Source organism: Chiloscyllium plagiosum, unplaced genomic scaffold (genome assembly GCF_037043375.1).
Source record: "Chiloscyllium plagiosum isolate Xiang-an unplaced genomic scaffold, Cpla_swu_hap1 HiC_scaffold_19, whole genome shotgun sequence".
Classification (NCBI taxonomy): domain Eukaryota; kingdom Metazoa; phylum Chordata; class Chondrichthyes; order Orectolobiformes; family Hemiscylliidae; genus Chiloscyllium; species Chiloscyllium plagiosum.
The window spans coordinates 77,289,713-77,306,204 of record NW_028270157.1 but is presented as its reverse complement, the minus strand read 5'-3'; the positions used below and the strand labels follow the sequence as shown (position 1 = coordinate 77,306,204).

Below are 16,492 nucleotides of genomic sequence, written 5' to 3'. Positions count from 1 at the left end.
CGGTTTTTGGCAAAGATTTGTAAAGGATTATTAGAGATAGGATTTATAATCATCTAGAAAGGAATAAGTTGATTATCGATAGTCAGCATAGTTTTGTGAAGGGTCAAAAAGTATGGTGCTGGAAAAACACAGCTGGTCAGCCAGTATCTGAGCAGCAGGAGAATCGACGTTTCAAGTATAAGCAGTTCATTAGGAATAAGGCTTGTGGGCCAAGGGGGCTGAGATAAATGGGAGGTGGGTGGTGCTGGGGGGAAGGTAGGTGACCTCGGGGGGTACATTGAGAGAGAGATTGACTGAGATCCTTGTAGAAGGAGGAGGAGAACATCTTTAAGGTCGGCATCCTTGTGAAAGGTGGGCCAGGCCTCACCAAACCTTATTGAGTTCTTTGTGAAGGTGACCAAACAGGTGGATGAGGATAAAGCGGTTGATGTGGTGTATCTGGATTTCAGTAAGGCATTTGATAGGGTTCCCCATGGTAGGCTAATGCAGAAATGCAGAGGATTGGGATTGAGGGTGATTTAGCGATTTGGATCAGAAATTGGCTAGCTGAAAGACAGAGGGTGGTGGTTGATAGGAAATGTTCATCCTGGAGTTCAGTTACTAGTGGGGTACCGCAAGGATCTGTTTTGGGGCCACTGCTGTTTGTCATTTTTATAAATGACCTGGATGAGGGCATTGAAGGATGGGTTAGTAAATTTGCGGCTGATACTAGGCCAGTGGAGTTGTGGACAGTGCGGAAGGATGTTGTAGGTTACAGAGAGACGTAGAGCTGGGCTGAGAGGTGGCAAATGGAGTTTAATGTGGAAAAGCGTGAGGTGATTCACTTTGGAAGGAGTAACAGGAATGAAGAGTACCGGCCTAATGGTAAGATTCTTGGCAGTGTAGATGAGCAGAGAGATCTCGGTGTCCATGAACATAGATCGCTCAAAGTTGCCACCAGGTTGATAGGGTTGTTAAGAAGGCATACGGTGTTAGCTTTTATTGGTAGAGGAATTGAGTTGCGGAACCATGGGGTCAGGTTGCAGCTGTATGAAACTTGGAGTATTGTGTACAGTTCTGGTCACCACATTATAGGAAAGACGTGGAAGCATTGGAAGATTTACCAGGATGTTGCCTGGTATGGAGGGAAGGTCTTACGAGGAAAGGCTGAGGGACATGAGGCTGTTTTTGTTAGAGAGAAGAAGGCTGAGAAATGACTTAATTGAGACATAGAAGATAATCAGAGGGTTAGATAGGGTGGACAGTAAGAGCCTTTTTCCTTTGATGGTGATGGCTGGCCTGAGGGGACATAGATTTAAATTGAGGGGTGATACATATAGGACAGATGTCAGAGGTAGTTTCAGAGTAGTAGGGACATGGAACGACCTGCCTGCAACAGTAGTAGACTCGCCAACTTTAAGGGCATTTAAATGGCCATTGGATCAACATATAAATGATAACGGAATAGTATTGGTTAGATGAGCTTTAGATTGGTTTCACAGTTTGGTGCAACATTGAGGGCTGAAGGGCCTTCACTGTACTGTGATGTTCTATGTAATTCCGAGGATTATCCCTATTCCCTTTCTTGAACAGGGGAATAACATTTGCCACCCTGCAATCATCTGGCACGACTCCAGTGGACAGTGAGGACACAAAGATCATCACCAGGAGCATAGCAATCTTCTCTCGCTTCCTGTAGTAACCTTGGGCATATCTCATCTGGCCCAGGGGACTTATTTATCCTCATGTTTTTCAAATTTTTCTGCACATCCTCATTAACTTCAACCTGTTTGGGCATATCAGCTTGTTTCATGCTGCCCTCACAAATGGAAAGGCCCTTCTCAGTCGTGAATTAAGGATCTCCCCGACCTCCTCCAACTCCAGGCACAGGCTCCCTCCACTATCCTTGATCGGCCCTATCCTCACTCTGGCCATCCTCTTGTTCCTCACGTAAGTGTAGAATGCCTTAGGGTTTTCCTTAATCCTACCCACTAAAGCTTTTTCCTGCCCCTTCTATCTCTCCGAAGTCCATTCTTCAGTTCCTTCCTGCCTACCTTGTAACCCTCTAGAGCCAAGTCTGATCCTTACTTCCTCAACCCTAAGTTAGCTTCCTTCTTCCTCTTGACTAGATGTTCCACATCCCTTGTCATCCAAGGTTCCTTCACCCTACTTATCCCTTCCTTGCCTCAGTGGGACAGACCTGTGCAGCACTATCAGCAAGTGATTCCTAAACAACCTCCACATTTCTGTCGTCCATGCTGACCAGATATCCCACCCCAATCTAGTCCCACCTGCCAGCACCTGGCCCATATCCATCCAAACCCTTCCTATTCATATACCCATCCAAATGCCTCTTAAATGTTGCAATTGTACCAGCCTCCACCACTTCCTCTGGCAGCTCATTCCATACACCTACCACCCTCTGAGTGAAAAAGTTGCCCCTTAGGTCTCTTTTATATCCTTCCCCTCTCACCCTAAACCTTTGCCCTCTAGTTCTGGATTCCCCAACCCCAGGGAAAAGACCTTGCCTATTTACCCTATCCATGCCCCTCATGATTTTATAAACCTCTATAAGGTCACCCCTCAGCCTCCGACATTCCAGGGAAAATAGCCTAAGCCTGTTCAACCTCTCCAAAATGCAGCACCTAAAATTTATCTAAATTAAACTCCATCTGCCACTCGAGAAAATGCTGGAAAATCTCAGCAGGTCTGGCAGCATCTGTAAGGAGAGAAAAGAGCTGACGTTTTGAGTCTAACTGACCCTTTGTCAAAGTTTTGACAGAGGGTCAGTTCGACTCAAAACGTCAGCTCTTTTCTCTCCTTACAGATGCTGCCAGACCTGCTGAGATTTTCCAGCATTTTCTCTTTTGGTTTCAGATTCCAGCATCTGCAGTAATTTGCTTTTATCCACCTGTCACTCCTCAGCCCATTGGCCCATCTGATCAAGATCCCTTATAATCCGAGGTAACCTTCTTTGCTGTCCACTCCACCTCCAATGCTCCCAACTTATTCTCCATAGTTCTACTTAATAGCATTGTAATTCCCCCTCACACAATTAAATACTTTCCCAAACCATCTGCTCCTATTCCTCTCCATGAGTACAATAAAGGTCAGGAAGTTGTGATCACTATCACCGAAATACTCTACCACCAAGAGATCTGACACCTGATCTGGTTTGTTGCCAAGCACCAAATCCAATATGGCCTCCCATCTAGTTGGCCTATTGAGTTAAGAATCCTTCCTGGACACACCTAACAAAATCTGCATCATCCAAACTATCTGCACTAAGGAGGTTCCAATCAGTATTAGGGAAGTTGAAGTCACCCGTAACAACAGCCCTGTTACTTCTGCACCTTTCCAAAATCTGTCTCCCAATCTGTTCTTCCATGTCTCTGTTGCTATTGAGGGATCTATAGAAAGCTCCCAACAAAGTGACTGCTCCTTTCCTGTTCCTGCCTTTAACCCATACTGACTCTGTAGACAAGCCCTCCTTGCCAACCTCCCTTTCTGCAGCTGTGATGCTATCCCTAATTAGCAATACCACTCCCCCACCTCTTTTATCTCCCTCCCTGAAGCATCTAAATCCTGGAACATCCAACAACCATTCCTACCCCTGTGAAATCCAAGTCTCAGTAATGGCCACAACATCACAGCTCCAAGTTCATCACCCTTACTCCTGACATTTCTTGAGTTAAAATAGACACTCTTCAACCCACCACGCTGACTGCAACATTGCCCGATCAACTTTCTATCCATCCTCACAGACTGTCTGCACGCTGTATCTGCCTGTTCACCAGCTACCTCATCCTCTGATCCATAGCTCCGGCTCCCATCCTCCTGCCAATATAGTTTAAACCCTCCTGAAGAGCTCTAGCAAACCTCCCATCCAGGATATTGGTGCCCATCCAGGTCAGGTGCAACCCATTCAATTTGTACAGGTCTCATCTTCCCCAGAAGGTATCCCAATGATCCACATATCTGAAGCCCTCCCTCCTACACCATCCCTGCAGCCACATGTTCAGCTGCACTCGCTTTCTCTTCCCAGCCTCACTAGCCCATGGCACCGGTAGCAATCCTGAGATCACTACTCTGCTCATCTTGCCTTTTAGCTTCCAACCTAATTCCCTATATTCACTTTTCAGGTCCTCATCCCTTTCCCTAGCTTTGTCATTGGTACCGATATGTACCACAACTTAGAACATAGAACATTCCAGCGCAGTACAGGCCCTTCGGTCCTCGATGTTGCACTGCCCTATGAGACCAATCTGAAGCCCACCTCACCTACGCTATTCTATTCTCATCCAAATGTCTATCCAATGACCATTTAAATGTCCTTAAAGTTGGCGAGTCTACTACTGTTTCAGGCAGTGCATTCCACTACCCTACTACTCTCTGAGTAAAGAAACTACCTCTGACATCTGCCCTAAATCTATCACCCCTTTATTTAAAGCTATGTCCCCTCGTGCTAGCCATCACCATCTGAGGAAAAAGGCTGTCACTATCCACCCTATCTAACCCTCTGATCATCTTATCTGTCTCAATTAACACCCCTCAACATTCTTCTCTCTAACGAAAACAGCCTCAAGTCCCTCAACCTTTCCTCATAAGAACATCCGAGTAAATCTCCTCTGAACCCTTTCCAAAGCTGCCACATCCTTCCGATAATGCAGTGACCAGAACTGTACGCAATACTCCAAGAGCGGCTGCACCAGAGTTTTGTACAGCTGCAGCATGACCTCGTGGCTCTGAAACTCAATCCCTCCACCAATAAACGCCAACACACCATCTGCCTACTTAATAACTCGATCAACCCGGGTGGCAACCTCTGGCTGTTCTCTTTACCCCTTAAAAATCAATCTGAGACATCCCTGACCCTGGTGCCTGGGAGGCAACATACCATCCAGGAGTCTCGCTTGTGACTACAGAATCTCCTGTCTGTTCCTCGAACCATTAGATCTGTCACTATCGCTCTCCTGTTTCTCCCCCTTCCCTTCGGAGTCACAGTAGGTAAGTTTTAAAAATGAAAACAGAAATGGGTCTGGCAGCATCTGTAGAGAGACAGAAACACAGTTATTTCTAGTACGAGTCTTTCTCAGAATGTTGAATTAGAAATGTTAACTCTGCTTTCTCTCCACAGAGGCTGCCAGACTCGCTGGCTTCCTGCAGTAATTTCTGTTTTTTTGTTCAGATTTCCAGCATCCACGTTAATTTGCTTTTATACTTTTTAAACGTGAAGTCCCCTTGTAAAGTCGAAAAAGTGGGAGTTGATTTTCGGGGAGGTTTTAGTGTGAAGTTAGGGATCCTGACAGGCCTGACCCAGCCCTGGGCTGACACATTAGCAGCAGCTTTGAGCTCTGAGCCCACAAGCCTCATTACTCACCAGGTGAAGCTGGAATCTCTCCTGAGCTGTCTGAGCTGCTTCGCAAAGTCCATTTGCAGACAATTGTCCTTCAACTTCATCGATCCACAGCAAAAGGCCTTGTATTTCCTGGTTTAGCTTCTGCGCCTAAACATCCAAACAAATAAATTAGGCCATTTGGGGGGGGAATAGTGAACATGGAAATGTTGGAAAAAGATGTAAGGAGATATACCAGGATCTTTATGTATTTTTAAACCAAACAAGTTCAGCAGTTACCCAGACTTTTCTGGAAAAGGAAGAGTTATCTTGAAGTGACTGAGCAAAAGTAACTCAAGGATGGACTAATTGAGTTGGTAGAGCAGTTAGTGTTAAAAGTAGGAGCTACGGTGGCAGATGTAACTGAGATGATAGCACAGCATTTGAAATTGGAAGAACAGTAAAGCAAACAAGATAATGAGTCAATTAAATTGGAGGGGATTGCAGATGAGATGGCTGAGAAGCAGGAAATGAAAATTAAATGCTTAATTTTGAACAGGATAGACAACTAGAAACAAGAAGGCTGGAACTTAAAAGAGGAAAAGGAGACAGAGCAGACATTTCAGGGAAAAGGAAAAAGACAGAGATTCCAGCGTAAACGTTTGGAACGAGTAAAAACAAATGGAATCAGATGTGTTATTGAGCTGTTTTGTCTCTTTCAGTGATTTTAGTGCTTTTGTTCCTCTTGCTTTCCATTGGTCAATGTCCTTTTAAATTCAGTGTCTCTCAAGTTGTAAAGAGAAAATCAAGAATCTGCATTTAAAAGGTTCCCTCAGTTATTGTTCATTTTTAGGGCCTACACTGTACAGGACATTGCTTAGGCCACTGTTGGAATATTGCGTGCAGTTCTGGTCACCTTCCTATCGGAAAGATGTTGTGAAACCTGAAAGGGTTCAGAAAAGATTAACAAGGATGTTGCCAGGGTTGGAGGATTTGAGCTACAGGGAGAGGCTGAACAGGCTGGGGCTGTTTTCCCTGGAGCATCAGAGGCTGAGGGGTGACCTTATAGAGGTTTACAAAATTATGAGGGGCATGGATAGGGTAAATAGGCAAAGTCTTTTCCCTGGGGTCGGGGAGTCCAGAACTAGAGGGCATAGGTTTAGGGTGAGAGGGGAAAGATATAAAAGAGACCTAAGGGGCAACTTTTTCACACAGAGGGTGCTACGTGCATGGAATGAGCTGCCAGAGGATGTGGTGGAGGCTGGTACAATTGCAACATTTAAGAGGCATTTGGACGGGTATATGAATAGGGAGGGTTTGGAGGGACTTGGGCCGGGTGCTGGCAGGTGGGACTAGATTGGGTTAGGATATCTGGTCGGCATGGACGGGTTGGACCGAAGGGTCTGTTTCCATGCTGTACATCTCTATGACTCTTTGATACAGCTGGGATTATTGAGATGTGGCAGTACAGACACCAGGGATGGGAACGGATTATCCAGAGGTATTCAGAATTTAGGAAGGACAGACGAGAAAGAAAGCAGGTGGAGTTGCATGGCTGCTTCGAGGAAATTAATTCAATAGGGCGGAAGGAGATTAACTCTGACAATGTGGAATCTGTATGAGGAGAGGTGAGAAACACCAAGAGAACAATGTGGGTGGCATCACTTGGAAAAGCATAGTTTGATTAGGTCGCCAAACAGTAGGTGTGATGTCAGGAAAGAGGAAATTTGAGATACATGCAATAAAGGAGCATGAGGAAGTGACAAAGGTGATTGGTGAGAGTAGGCCAGGGATGTTATCCACATGAAAAGTGTTTGACAAGATCCCTCAAGGTAGGCTGATGCAGAAGATTAAGTCACATGGGATACATGGTGAGTTGGATACAAAATTGGCTTGGCCACAGCAGACAGAGTCAAACAGTGTGGTGCTGGAAAAGCACAGCAGGTCAGGCAGCATCCGAGGAGCAGGAGAGTTGACATTTCGAACATAAGCCCTTCATCAGGAATGGCTGAGAGATAAATGGGAGGGGGGTGGGGCTGGGGGGGAAGGTAGATGGGAAAGTGATATGGAGATGGCGGGTGATGATAGGTCAGAGAGGAGAGTGGAGCGGATAGGTGTGACAGGTCAAAGGGACGGTGCTGGGTTGGAGGGTTGGATCTGGGATAAGGTGGGAGATGGGGAAATGAGGAAACAGGTGAAATTTACATTGATGCCCTGGGGTTGGAGGGTCCCAAGGCAGAAGATGAGGTAGTCTTCCTCTAAGCATTGGGTGACTAGCGTTTGGCAGGGGAGGAGGCCCAGGACTTGCATGCCCTTGGCGGAGGATAATACAACATATCATCTGCTGCCATTTCCTCCACCTACAAACAGACCCCACCACCAGAGATATAGTTCCCTCCCCACCCCTATCTGCAACCTGCAGAGATGATTCCCTCCACGACTCCCTTGTTAGATCCACGTCCCCCACCAACCCACCCTCCACTCCTGGCACCTTCCCCTGCCACCGCTGAGGTGTAAAACCTGTGCCCACACCTCTAGCCACCTGGAGGAAGAATGTGTCATCTTCCACCCTCCACCCCCACTTTCATCAGTCTATTGCATTCCCAGATACCTTCCATCCACCTCCCATTTAACTCTCAACCGCCTTGGGTCCCACCCCATATTCCCAATGAAGAGCTTCTCCTGCTCCTTGGATGCTGCCTGACGGCTGCGCTTTTCCAGCATCATACTCTCAACTCTGATCTCCAGCAGCTGCAGTGCTCACTTTCTCCCAGCAGACAGTGGGTGGTTGTGGAGGGATGTTTCTCTGACTGGAGGACTGTGATCAATGGTGTTCTGCAAGAATCTGGATGTTGGGACTTCTGTTGTTTGTCGTATTGATAAACGATTTAGATGGAAGTCGAGATGGCCTGATTAGTAAGTTTACAGACAACTCAAAAATGGGTAGAGTTGTGGATAAAGAGGAGAGCTGTCAAAGGATCCAACAGGATAGAAATCGTTTGGAAAGTTGGATGGAGAAATAGCAGGTGGAGTTTAATGCGGACAAGTGTGAAGTGATGCATTTTGGGAGGTCAAAGGCAAAAGGCAAGCATACAGTAAATGGCAGGACCCTGAGGAGCATTGATATACAGAGGGATCTTGGGGTGCAAGTCCATAGCTCCTTGAAAGTAGCAACACAAGTGGTTAAGGAAGTAAAGAAGGCTTACTGCATGCTCACCTTCATCAGTTACACTGAGTATAGAACTTCAGTGAAGCCACATCTGGAGTACTGTGTGCAGTTCTGCTCCCCACACTATAGGAAGGATGTGGAGGCTTTGGACACGGTGCAGAAGAGGTTTACCAGGATGTTAATTGGATTGGAGTGTATTAGCTAGAAGGAGAGGTTGGATAAACTTTGATTGTTTTCAATAGAGTATCAGATCCTGAGGAGCGACCTGATGGAAGTATTTAATATTATATAGGGTGGATCATCAGAGTCTGCTTCTCAGGTTGGAAAGAGGGACATGAGTTTAAGTTTAAAGGAGAGATGAGAGGCAAGTGTTTTTTTACACAGACAGTGGTCAGTGCCTGGAATGTGCTGCCAGAGCCAGTGGTGGAGGCGGGTACAGGAGCAATGTTTAAGAGGTATCTTGACAGATGCATGGATAGGCAGGGAATAGAGGGATATGGTCTGCATAGAGGCAAGTTTTTTAGGTTGGAAAGGTGTCATGTGTCAGCATAGGCTTGGTGGGTTGAAGGGCCATTCCTGTGCTGTCCTGTTCTTCGTTCTCTTTGTTCAGAAGAATGACAGGGGAATTTCATAGAAACCTATAAAATTCTAACAGAATTAGACAAGGTAGATTCGGGAAGAATGTTCCCAATGGCCAGGGAGTCCAGAATGAGGAGTCACTGTCTAAGGATACGGGGTGACCATTTAGGATTGAGATGAGGAGACATGTCTTCACTGAGAGAGTGGTAAGCCTGTGGAATTCTCTGTCACAGAAAATAGTTGAGGCCCAAACATTGAAGAAATTAGATTTAGATCTTAGGACGAAAGGGATCCAAGGGTCTGGGGAGAAAGCAGGAAGAGGAGACTGAGTCACGTGATCATATGGAATGGTGGAGCAGGGCTGAGTGGCCTACTCCTGCTCCCCATCCCTCTGTTTCTGTGTGGAGATAAAAATCAAACTGAAACAGTCTTTTTTGATAAGGATGCCCATGTTGCAATATTTTGACAACAAAGACCCTACCTCATGGATTCCATTTATTCATCCATTTTTGTGACTTATCAATTAATATTACCTTAGACTGTGATATTTAAACTAAATCGTTAACTAATTCATTAACTAGCCTATTACGTGCATTCTGTCCCACCCTTACTCTGTCCCCCACTTCACTCTGTCCCTCACTCACTCATTCCATCCCCTCACTCACTGTCTCTCATTCACTCTGTCCCTCACTCAGCCCCTCTCTCCATCACTCACTCTGTCCCTCACTCAGCCCCTCTCTCCATCACTCACTCTGTCCCTCACTCAGTCCCTCCATCACTCACTCAGTTCCTTCCAACATTGACTCAGTCCCTCCCAACACTGACTCAGTCCCTCCCTCACTCACTCTGTCTTTACTCCATACCTGACTCACAGTGGTCTCCAGCTCCAGCACTTGCTGTTCAGTCTGATATTTCACACGCTCCCATCGCAGATTCAGTTCTTGAAGATTATGGGAAAGGTTCCTCCCCGTTTTTCTGGAGTTTGGAGTTAGCAGTGCGAGACCAGCTTGGTGAACAGACTGCACTGTGCTCTCATGCGCTCTCACATCATTCCACAGAACCTGTATAACAAGAGGCATGGCAGTCCCGAGGTTCAACAACAACAAACTTCCTCATTGTGCACATTGAAGGCAGAGACACCAGCTCCTGCTCATGATTAACCTGTTCAACATATCTCCATCCGTCACAGAGACACAAACACTTCATGATTCATACTCACAGCAGACAATCCACTGAGGGAGAGAGTGATGGATCTCCAAACCCTTCACTGGATCAGGGGGGTTTCTGATCTGGTCATAGCCCAGGGGGTGATGGAGATTCTTAAAAATTAATTCAGGGATGTGGGTGTTACTGACTGTCGAGAGAGTGGTGCTGAAAAAGCACAGAAGGTCAGGCAGCATCCGAGGAGCGGGAGAATCAACGTCATACAGAGAATTCCCCAAACTGCAGTGGTGATGTTGGGAATGGCAGTGAACAGGAAATGAGAGATGCATGTGATAAGGGAATATCACATGATTTTAATCTGCACGTAGATTGGGCAAATCAAATAAGCCACAATGCTGTAGAGGAGGAATTCCAGGAACGTATATGGAATGGCTTTCTTGACCAATATGTGGAGGAACCAACAAGAGGGCAGACCATCTTAGAGTGGGTACTGTGTGATGAGAAGGGAATCATTGCCAATCTAGCTGTGTGAGACCCCTTGGGGATGAGCAATAGACAATCGGTGCAGGAGTAGGCCATTCTGCCCTTCGAGCCTGCACCACCATTCATTATGATCATGGCTGATCATCCTCAATCAGTATCCTGTTCCTGCCTTATCTCCATAACCCTTGATTTCACTATCCTTAAGAGCTCTATCCAACTCTTTCTTAAATGAATCCAGAGACTGGGCCTCCACAGCCCTCTGGAGCAGAGCATTCCACACACACACACCACTCTCTGGGTGAAGAAGTTTCTCATCAACTCTGTTCTAAATGGTCTACCCCGTATTTTTAAGCTGTGTCCTCTGGTTCGGCACTCACCCATCAGCGGAAACATGCTTCCTGCCTCCAGAATGTCCAATCCTTTAATAATCTTATATGTCTCAATCAGATCCCCTCTCAGTCTTCTAAACTCAAGGGTATACAAGCCCAGTCGCTCCAATCTATCAGCGTAAGGTAGTCCCGCCATTCCAGGAATTGACCTCGTGAACCTACGCTGCACTCCCTCAATAGCCAGAATGTCTTTCCTCAAATAGCAACTGTAACAAGATAGTCATTTTTAACAAGATGGAGAGTGAGGTAGTTGATTCGGAGACTAGGGTGCTGAATCTTAATAAAGGAAACTATGAAGATAAAAGGCGTGAGTTGGTCTTGATAGATTGGGGAGAGTCACTTAAAGGAATGACAGTGGATAGGCAATGGCAAACATTCAAGGAATGCACGGGGGAAACTGCAACAAATGTTTAATCCTGTCTGGCACAAAAGTAAAATGGGTAAGAAAATTAGAGATGGTATCCGATCCATACAGGTGGAAGAAGCATACAGATTGTCCAAGAAAAATAATATGTCTGAGGATTGTGAGCAGTTTAGAATTCAGCAAAGAAGGTCCAAGGGATTGATGAAGAAGGGGAAAACACAGAACAAAAGTAAGTTGGTAGGGAACATGAAGACTGACAGTAAGAGTTTTCATTGGTACGTGAACAGAGAGAGACTGATGAAGACAAATATAGGTCCCCTACAGACAGAAACGGAGGAATGTATAATAGGGGGCAAAGAGATGGCTGAGCAACTGGATACATACTTTGGCTCTGTCTTTACAAAAGAGGGCACAAATCAGATCCCAGAATTCCTGGAGAATGCAAGATTTAGTGAGAGGGAAGAACTGAGGGAGGTCACTATTAGTAGAGAAATGGTGCTGGGAAAATTGAGGGGATTGAAGGTGGATAAATCCCCAGGGCCTGATAACCTACATCCCAGAGTGCTTAAGGAAGTGGCTCTAGAAATAATAGATGCATTGGTGGTTATCTTCCAGTCAATCTGGGAGTTCCCCAACAGGAAACCCTGGATGAACCAGGACATGCGGAACCTGCTAAAAATCAGGTGTAAGGCCTTCAGATCAGGAGACCCACTCAAATATAAGGAATCCAAGTATGACCTTCGCAGAGCCATTAAGGCAGCCAAGGACCAATACCGATCCAAACTAGAGACCCAGACAGACACCCGGAGACTATGGCAAGGACTTGAATGACATCACAGGTTCTAAAAAGAGACAGCATAAGATAGCAGACGATGATGCATCCCTCCGCAACACCTTCTCTACTCACTTTGAGCAGTATTTCAGTGGAGAGGTAACTCCTATTCCAATAAGGCCTGTCGAACCTATGCCAACAGTCACTGCATCAGAGGTCAGATCATTTTTTCTTCCTGTGAATCTAAGGAAAGTGATGGGACCAGACAGAGTACCAGGCCGTGCACTCAGAGCATGTGCAGATCAACTGGCCGGGGTCTTCTGGGACATCTTCAACCTCTCCCTGCAGCAGGCCACTGTCTCTGCCTGTTTCAAGAGGCCAACATCACCCCTGTGCCTAAGGAGGCTCATGCAGCATGTCTCAATGACTACCGCCCAGTGGCCCTAACTTCGGTGGGCATGAAGTGCTTTGAAAGGCTGGTCATGGCATTAATCAACTCCAGCCTCCCCACTACGCTTGACCCACTCCAATTTGCCTAATGGACCAACAGATCCATGTCAGATGCCCTTCACTCCTCCCTAGAATATTTTGACACCAAGAACAGCTATGTAAGAATCCTACTCATTGACTACACTTTAGCCTTCAACATTATTATCCCCTCGAGACTGATTACTAAACTTAGTGACCTCGGACTAAGCCCCACTCTCTGCAACTGGAACCTCAGTGTTTCCTGACCCACAGGCCACAATCAGTGAAGATTGGGGACAATATTTCACTAACACTCAACACTGGAGCCCCCCAGGGGTGCGTACTCAGCCCCCTACTGTACTCACTGTATGCCCATGACTGCGTCGCCAAATACCAGACTAATGCCATTTACAAAAGTTCGCTGAGACACTACCATAGTCGGTCGAATCTCAGATGGCAACGAAACAGACTACAGATGGGAGGTGGAAGACCTGGAAAAATGGCGCACTGAGAACAACCTAACTCTCAATGCTGACAAAACCAAGGAATTCATTATTGACTTTCGGCGGGATGTTACATATGCCCCCCCTGAACATTAACAGCACAGAGATGGAACGAGTGGAGAGTGTCAAGCTCCTGGGAGTGGTCATCCACAACAAGCTTTCTTGGGCTCTTCATGTGGACACACTGGTTACAAAGGCCCAACAACGTCTCTTCTTCCTCAGGCAGCTGAGGAAATTTGGGGCATGACGGCGAATACCCTTGCCAACTTTTATAGGTGTGCCATCGAGAGCATCCTGTCTGGATGTATCACTACCTGGTCTGGCAACTGTACCATTCAAGATCGGAGACAGTTACAGAGAGTGGTGAACTCGGCCCAGACAATCACAAAGGCCAACCTCCCATCTATGGAATCCAGGCCCACTGTCAGGGAAAGGCTGCCAGCATTCTCAAAGATCCATCCCACCCTGGCAATGTTTTTCTACAACCTCTACCATCGGGGAGAAGGTACAGAAGCCTGAACACACGCACCAGCCGGTTTCACAACAGTTTCTATCCTACTATTGTTAGACACTGAATGGACTCGCAAACTCTTAACATTCGCCTGTACCTGTGTTTTTGTTTTTGCTGCTGTTTCCCTATTATTTACTATCTATGCTATTTAACTCTGCGATCTGCCTGTATTGCTCGCAAGACAAAGCTTTTCACTGCACCTCGGTACATGTGACAATAAATTCAACTCAATTCAATTTCTATTGGATGTAGGAGATTAGGGAGAATTTCATATTCCTGATGACTATGCCGAGAGAAAGTGTGTTTGGTTGCAACCTTTTTAGATTACATGGATCAGCTGCAGCAGTGGGTTTGAGGCAAGAGTTTACAAGAGCTGGGGGTATGATGGAAGATGGAGACACTGCAGATATAGAGAGGTCGATGGTTGACTGCCATGAATGGTAGGAGAGGGAGGCAGGTAGGTAAGGAGTCTCCTGTGGCTATCCCCATCTCAAACAGGTCTGCCGTTTGGATTTTATTTGGTATTTGTTCATGGGATGAGGGTGTCGCTGGCTAGGCTAGCATTTATTACCCATCCCTAATTACCCAGAGGGTAGTTTAAGAGTCAACCGCATTGCTGTGGGTCTGGAGTCACATGTAGGCCAGATCTGGCAAAGAATGGCACTTTCCTTCCCTAATGCATATTAATGAACCAGATGGGTTTGTCCAATGACAATGGATTCACGGTCATCATTAGACTCTTAATTCCAGAGTTTTACTGAATTCAAATTTCACCATCAATGCTGGCCGGATTTGAACCTGGGTCGTTGGAACATTATCTGGATCTCTGGCTTAACAGTCCAACGATAATACCACTAGACCCTTTTGGATACTGTCGGGAGGTGTGACCTCTCAGGGGAGTCTAGCACTAACAACCAGGTTGTTACTGGCTGTACAGTAATGAGTAAGTCAGGTTCCAAGTGATTGATTGTAATAGGGGACTGTCTAGTCTGTGGCACAGAAGATGTTTCAGTGGCCAACGAGGAGGCATTAGGATGCGGTGTTGCCTCCCTGGAGCTAGGGTCAAGGATGTCTCAGAGAGGGAGCAGAATATTTTCAAAGAGGAGACTGACCAGTAGAAAGTCATTGTACATACTGATACCAGAGGTATAGGTAAGGAAATGGATGATGTTCTGCAGGGAGAATAAAGGAAATTAGGCAGGATGTTGAAATGTTGGTCCTGGAGGAAGTAATGTGGACTAATACTGATACCATGTGTGAGTGAGAGTAGGAATAGGAGGATAGAGCAGATTAATGTGTTGTTGAGGAGCTGGTACAGTGGGCAAGGATTCACATTTTTGGGATAGAATTGACCTGTATAAGAAGGATGGGTTCCACCTAGATTGGAAGGGGACCATTATCATAGAAATATAGAAAATAGGTGCAGGAGGAGGCCAATCAGCCCTTTGAGCCTGTACCATCATTCAGTATGATCATGGCTGATCATGCAGTCTCAGTAGCCCATTCCCAACCTCTCCCCATACCCCTTGACTCCTTTCTATCTAATGAACAGGCCCCAACAGCTTCCTGTGGAAGAGAATTCCACAGGTTCCCAACTCCGGGTGAAGAAATCCTTCCTCATCTCAGTCCTAAATGACTTACCCCTTACTGTTAGACTGTGACCCCCTAGTTCTGGGCCTCCCCAACATCGGGAACATTCTTCCCACATCTAGCCTGTCCAGTCCCATCAGGATTTTATATGTTTCTGTGAGATTCCCGTGAGTAGGAGCCCAGTCGATCTAGTCTTTCCTCATACATTGATCCTGCCATCCCGGGAATCAGTCTGGTGAACCTTCACTGAACTCCCTCAATAGCAAGAACGTCCTTCCTCAGACTAGGAGACCAAAACTGTACACAATACTCAAGGTGTGGCCTCACCAAGGCCCTGTGTAACTGCAGCAAGACATCCCTACTTCAATCCTCTCGCTATGAAGGCCAGCATGCCATTAGCTTTCCTCCCTGCCTGCAGATTCTGTATGTAGAATACTAGCGGGCAGATTAGCTGGTGCTACTCGGGAGGCTTTAAACTAGTAAGGAGAGGTGGGAACCAAAGAGATAGTGAGAAAGGCTGAGGCTGGTACAGTAGTTACGGGGAGCAAGTCTATTAGTCAAAAGAGACAAGAGCTTGGCAGAGAGTGGAGTAGGACTGGTAAATTAAACTGCATTTATTTCAATGCAAAAGGGAAGGCAGATGAACTCAGGACGTGGTTAGGAACATGAGACTAGGATATCATAAATCATAAATATCATAAATATCATAATATACATAAATGATCTGGAAGAGGACACTGTTGGTATGATCAGCAAGTTTGCAGATGACATAAAGATTGGTGGAGTAGCAGAAAGCATAAGGGACTGTCAAAGAATACGGGAGGATATAGATAGACTGGAGCTCAATCCAGACAAATGTGAGGTGATGTATTTAGGAAAGTCTAATTCTCGAGCGAATTATACAATGAATGGAAGAGCCTTGGGAAAAGTTGATGAGCAGAGAGATCTGGGAGTGCAGGTCCATTGTACCCTGAAGGTTGCTGCACAGGTGGGTAGAGTGGTCAAGAAGGCATATGGTATACTTGCTTTAATTGGACGGGGTATTGAGTATAAGAGCTGGCAAGTCATGTTAACATTGTACAAGACATTGGTTCAGCCGCATTTAGAATACTGTGTACAGTTCTGGTCGCCACATTACCAAAAGGATGTGGACGCTTTGGAGAGGGTGCAGAGAAGGTTTACGAGG

At 46.1% G+C, this 16,492-nt stretch overlaps 1 protein-coding gene across 1 annotated transcript in view; it reads right to left on the bottom strand.

Annotated features, from left to right (window-relative positions):
* LOC148146818 (microtubule-actin cross-linking factor 1, isoforms 6/7-like) overlaps positions 1-16,492 on the bottom strand; it is a 66,035-nt gene that overhangs the window by 7,649 nt on the left and 41,894 nt on the right. The window contains exons 9-10 of the mRNA XM_087996940.1: positions 9,926-10,123; positions 5,360-5,485 (exon numbers count right to left, since the gene is read on the bottom strand). Of these exons, the coding sequence (XP_087853066.1) occupies positions 5,360-5,485; positions 9,926-10,123 (324 nt within the window). The remainder of the gene's footprint in view (positions 1-5,359; positions 5,486-9,925; positions 10,124-16,492) is intronic.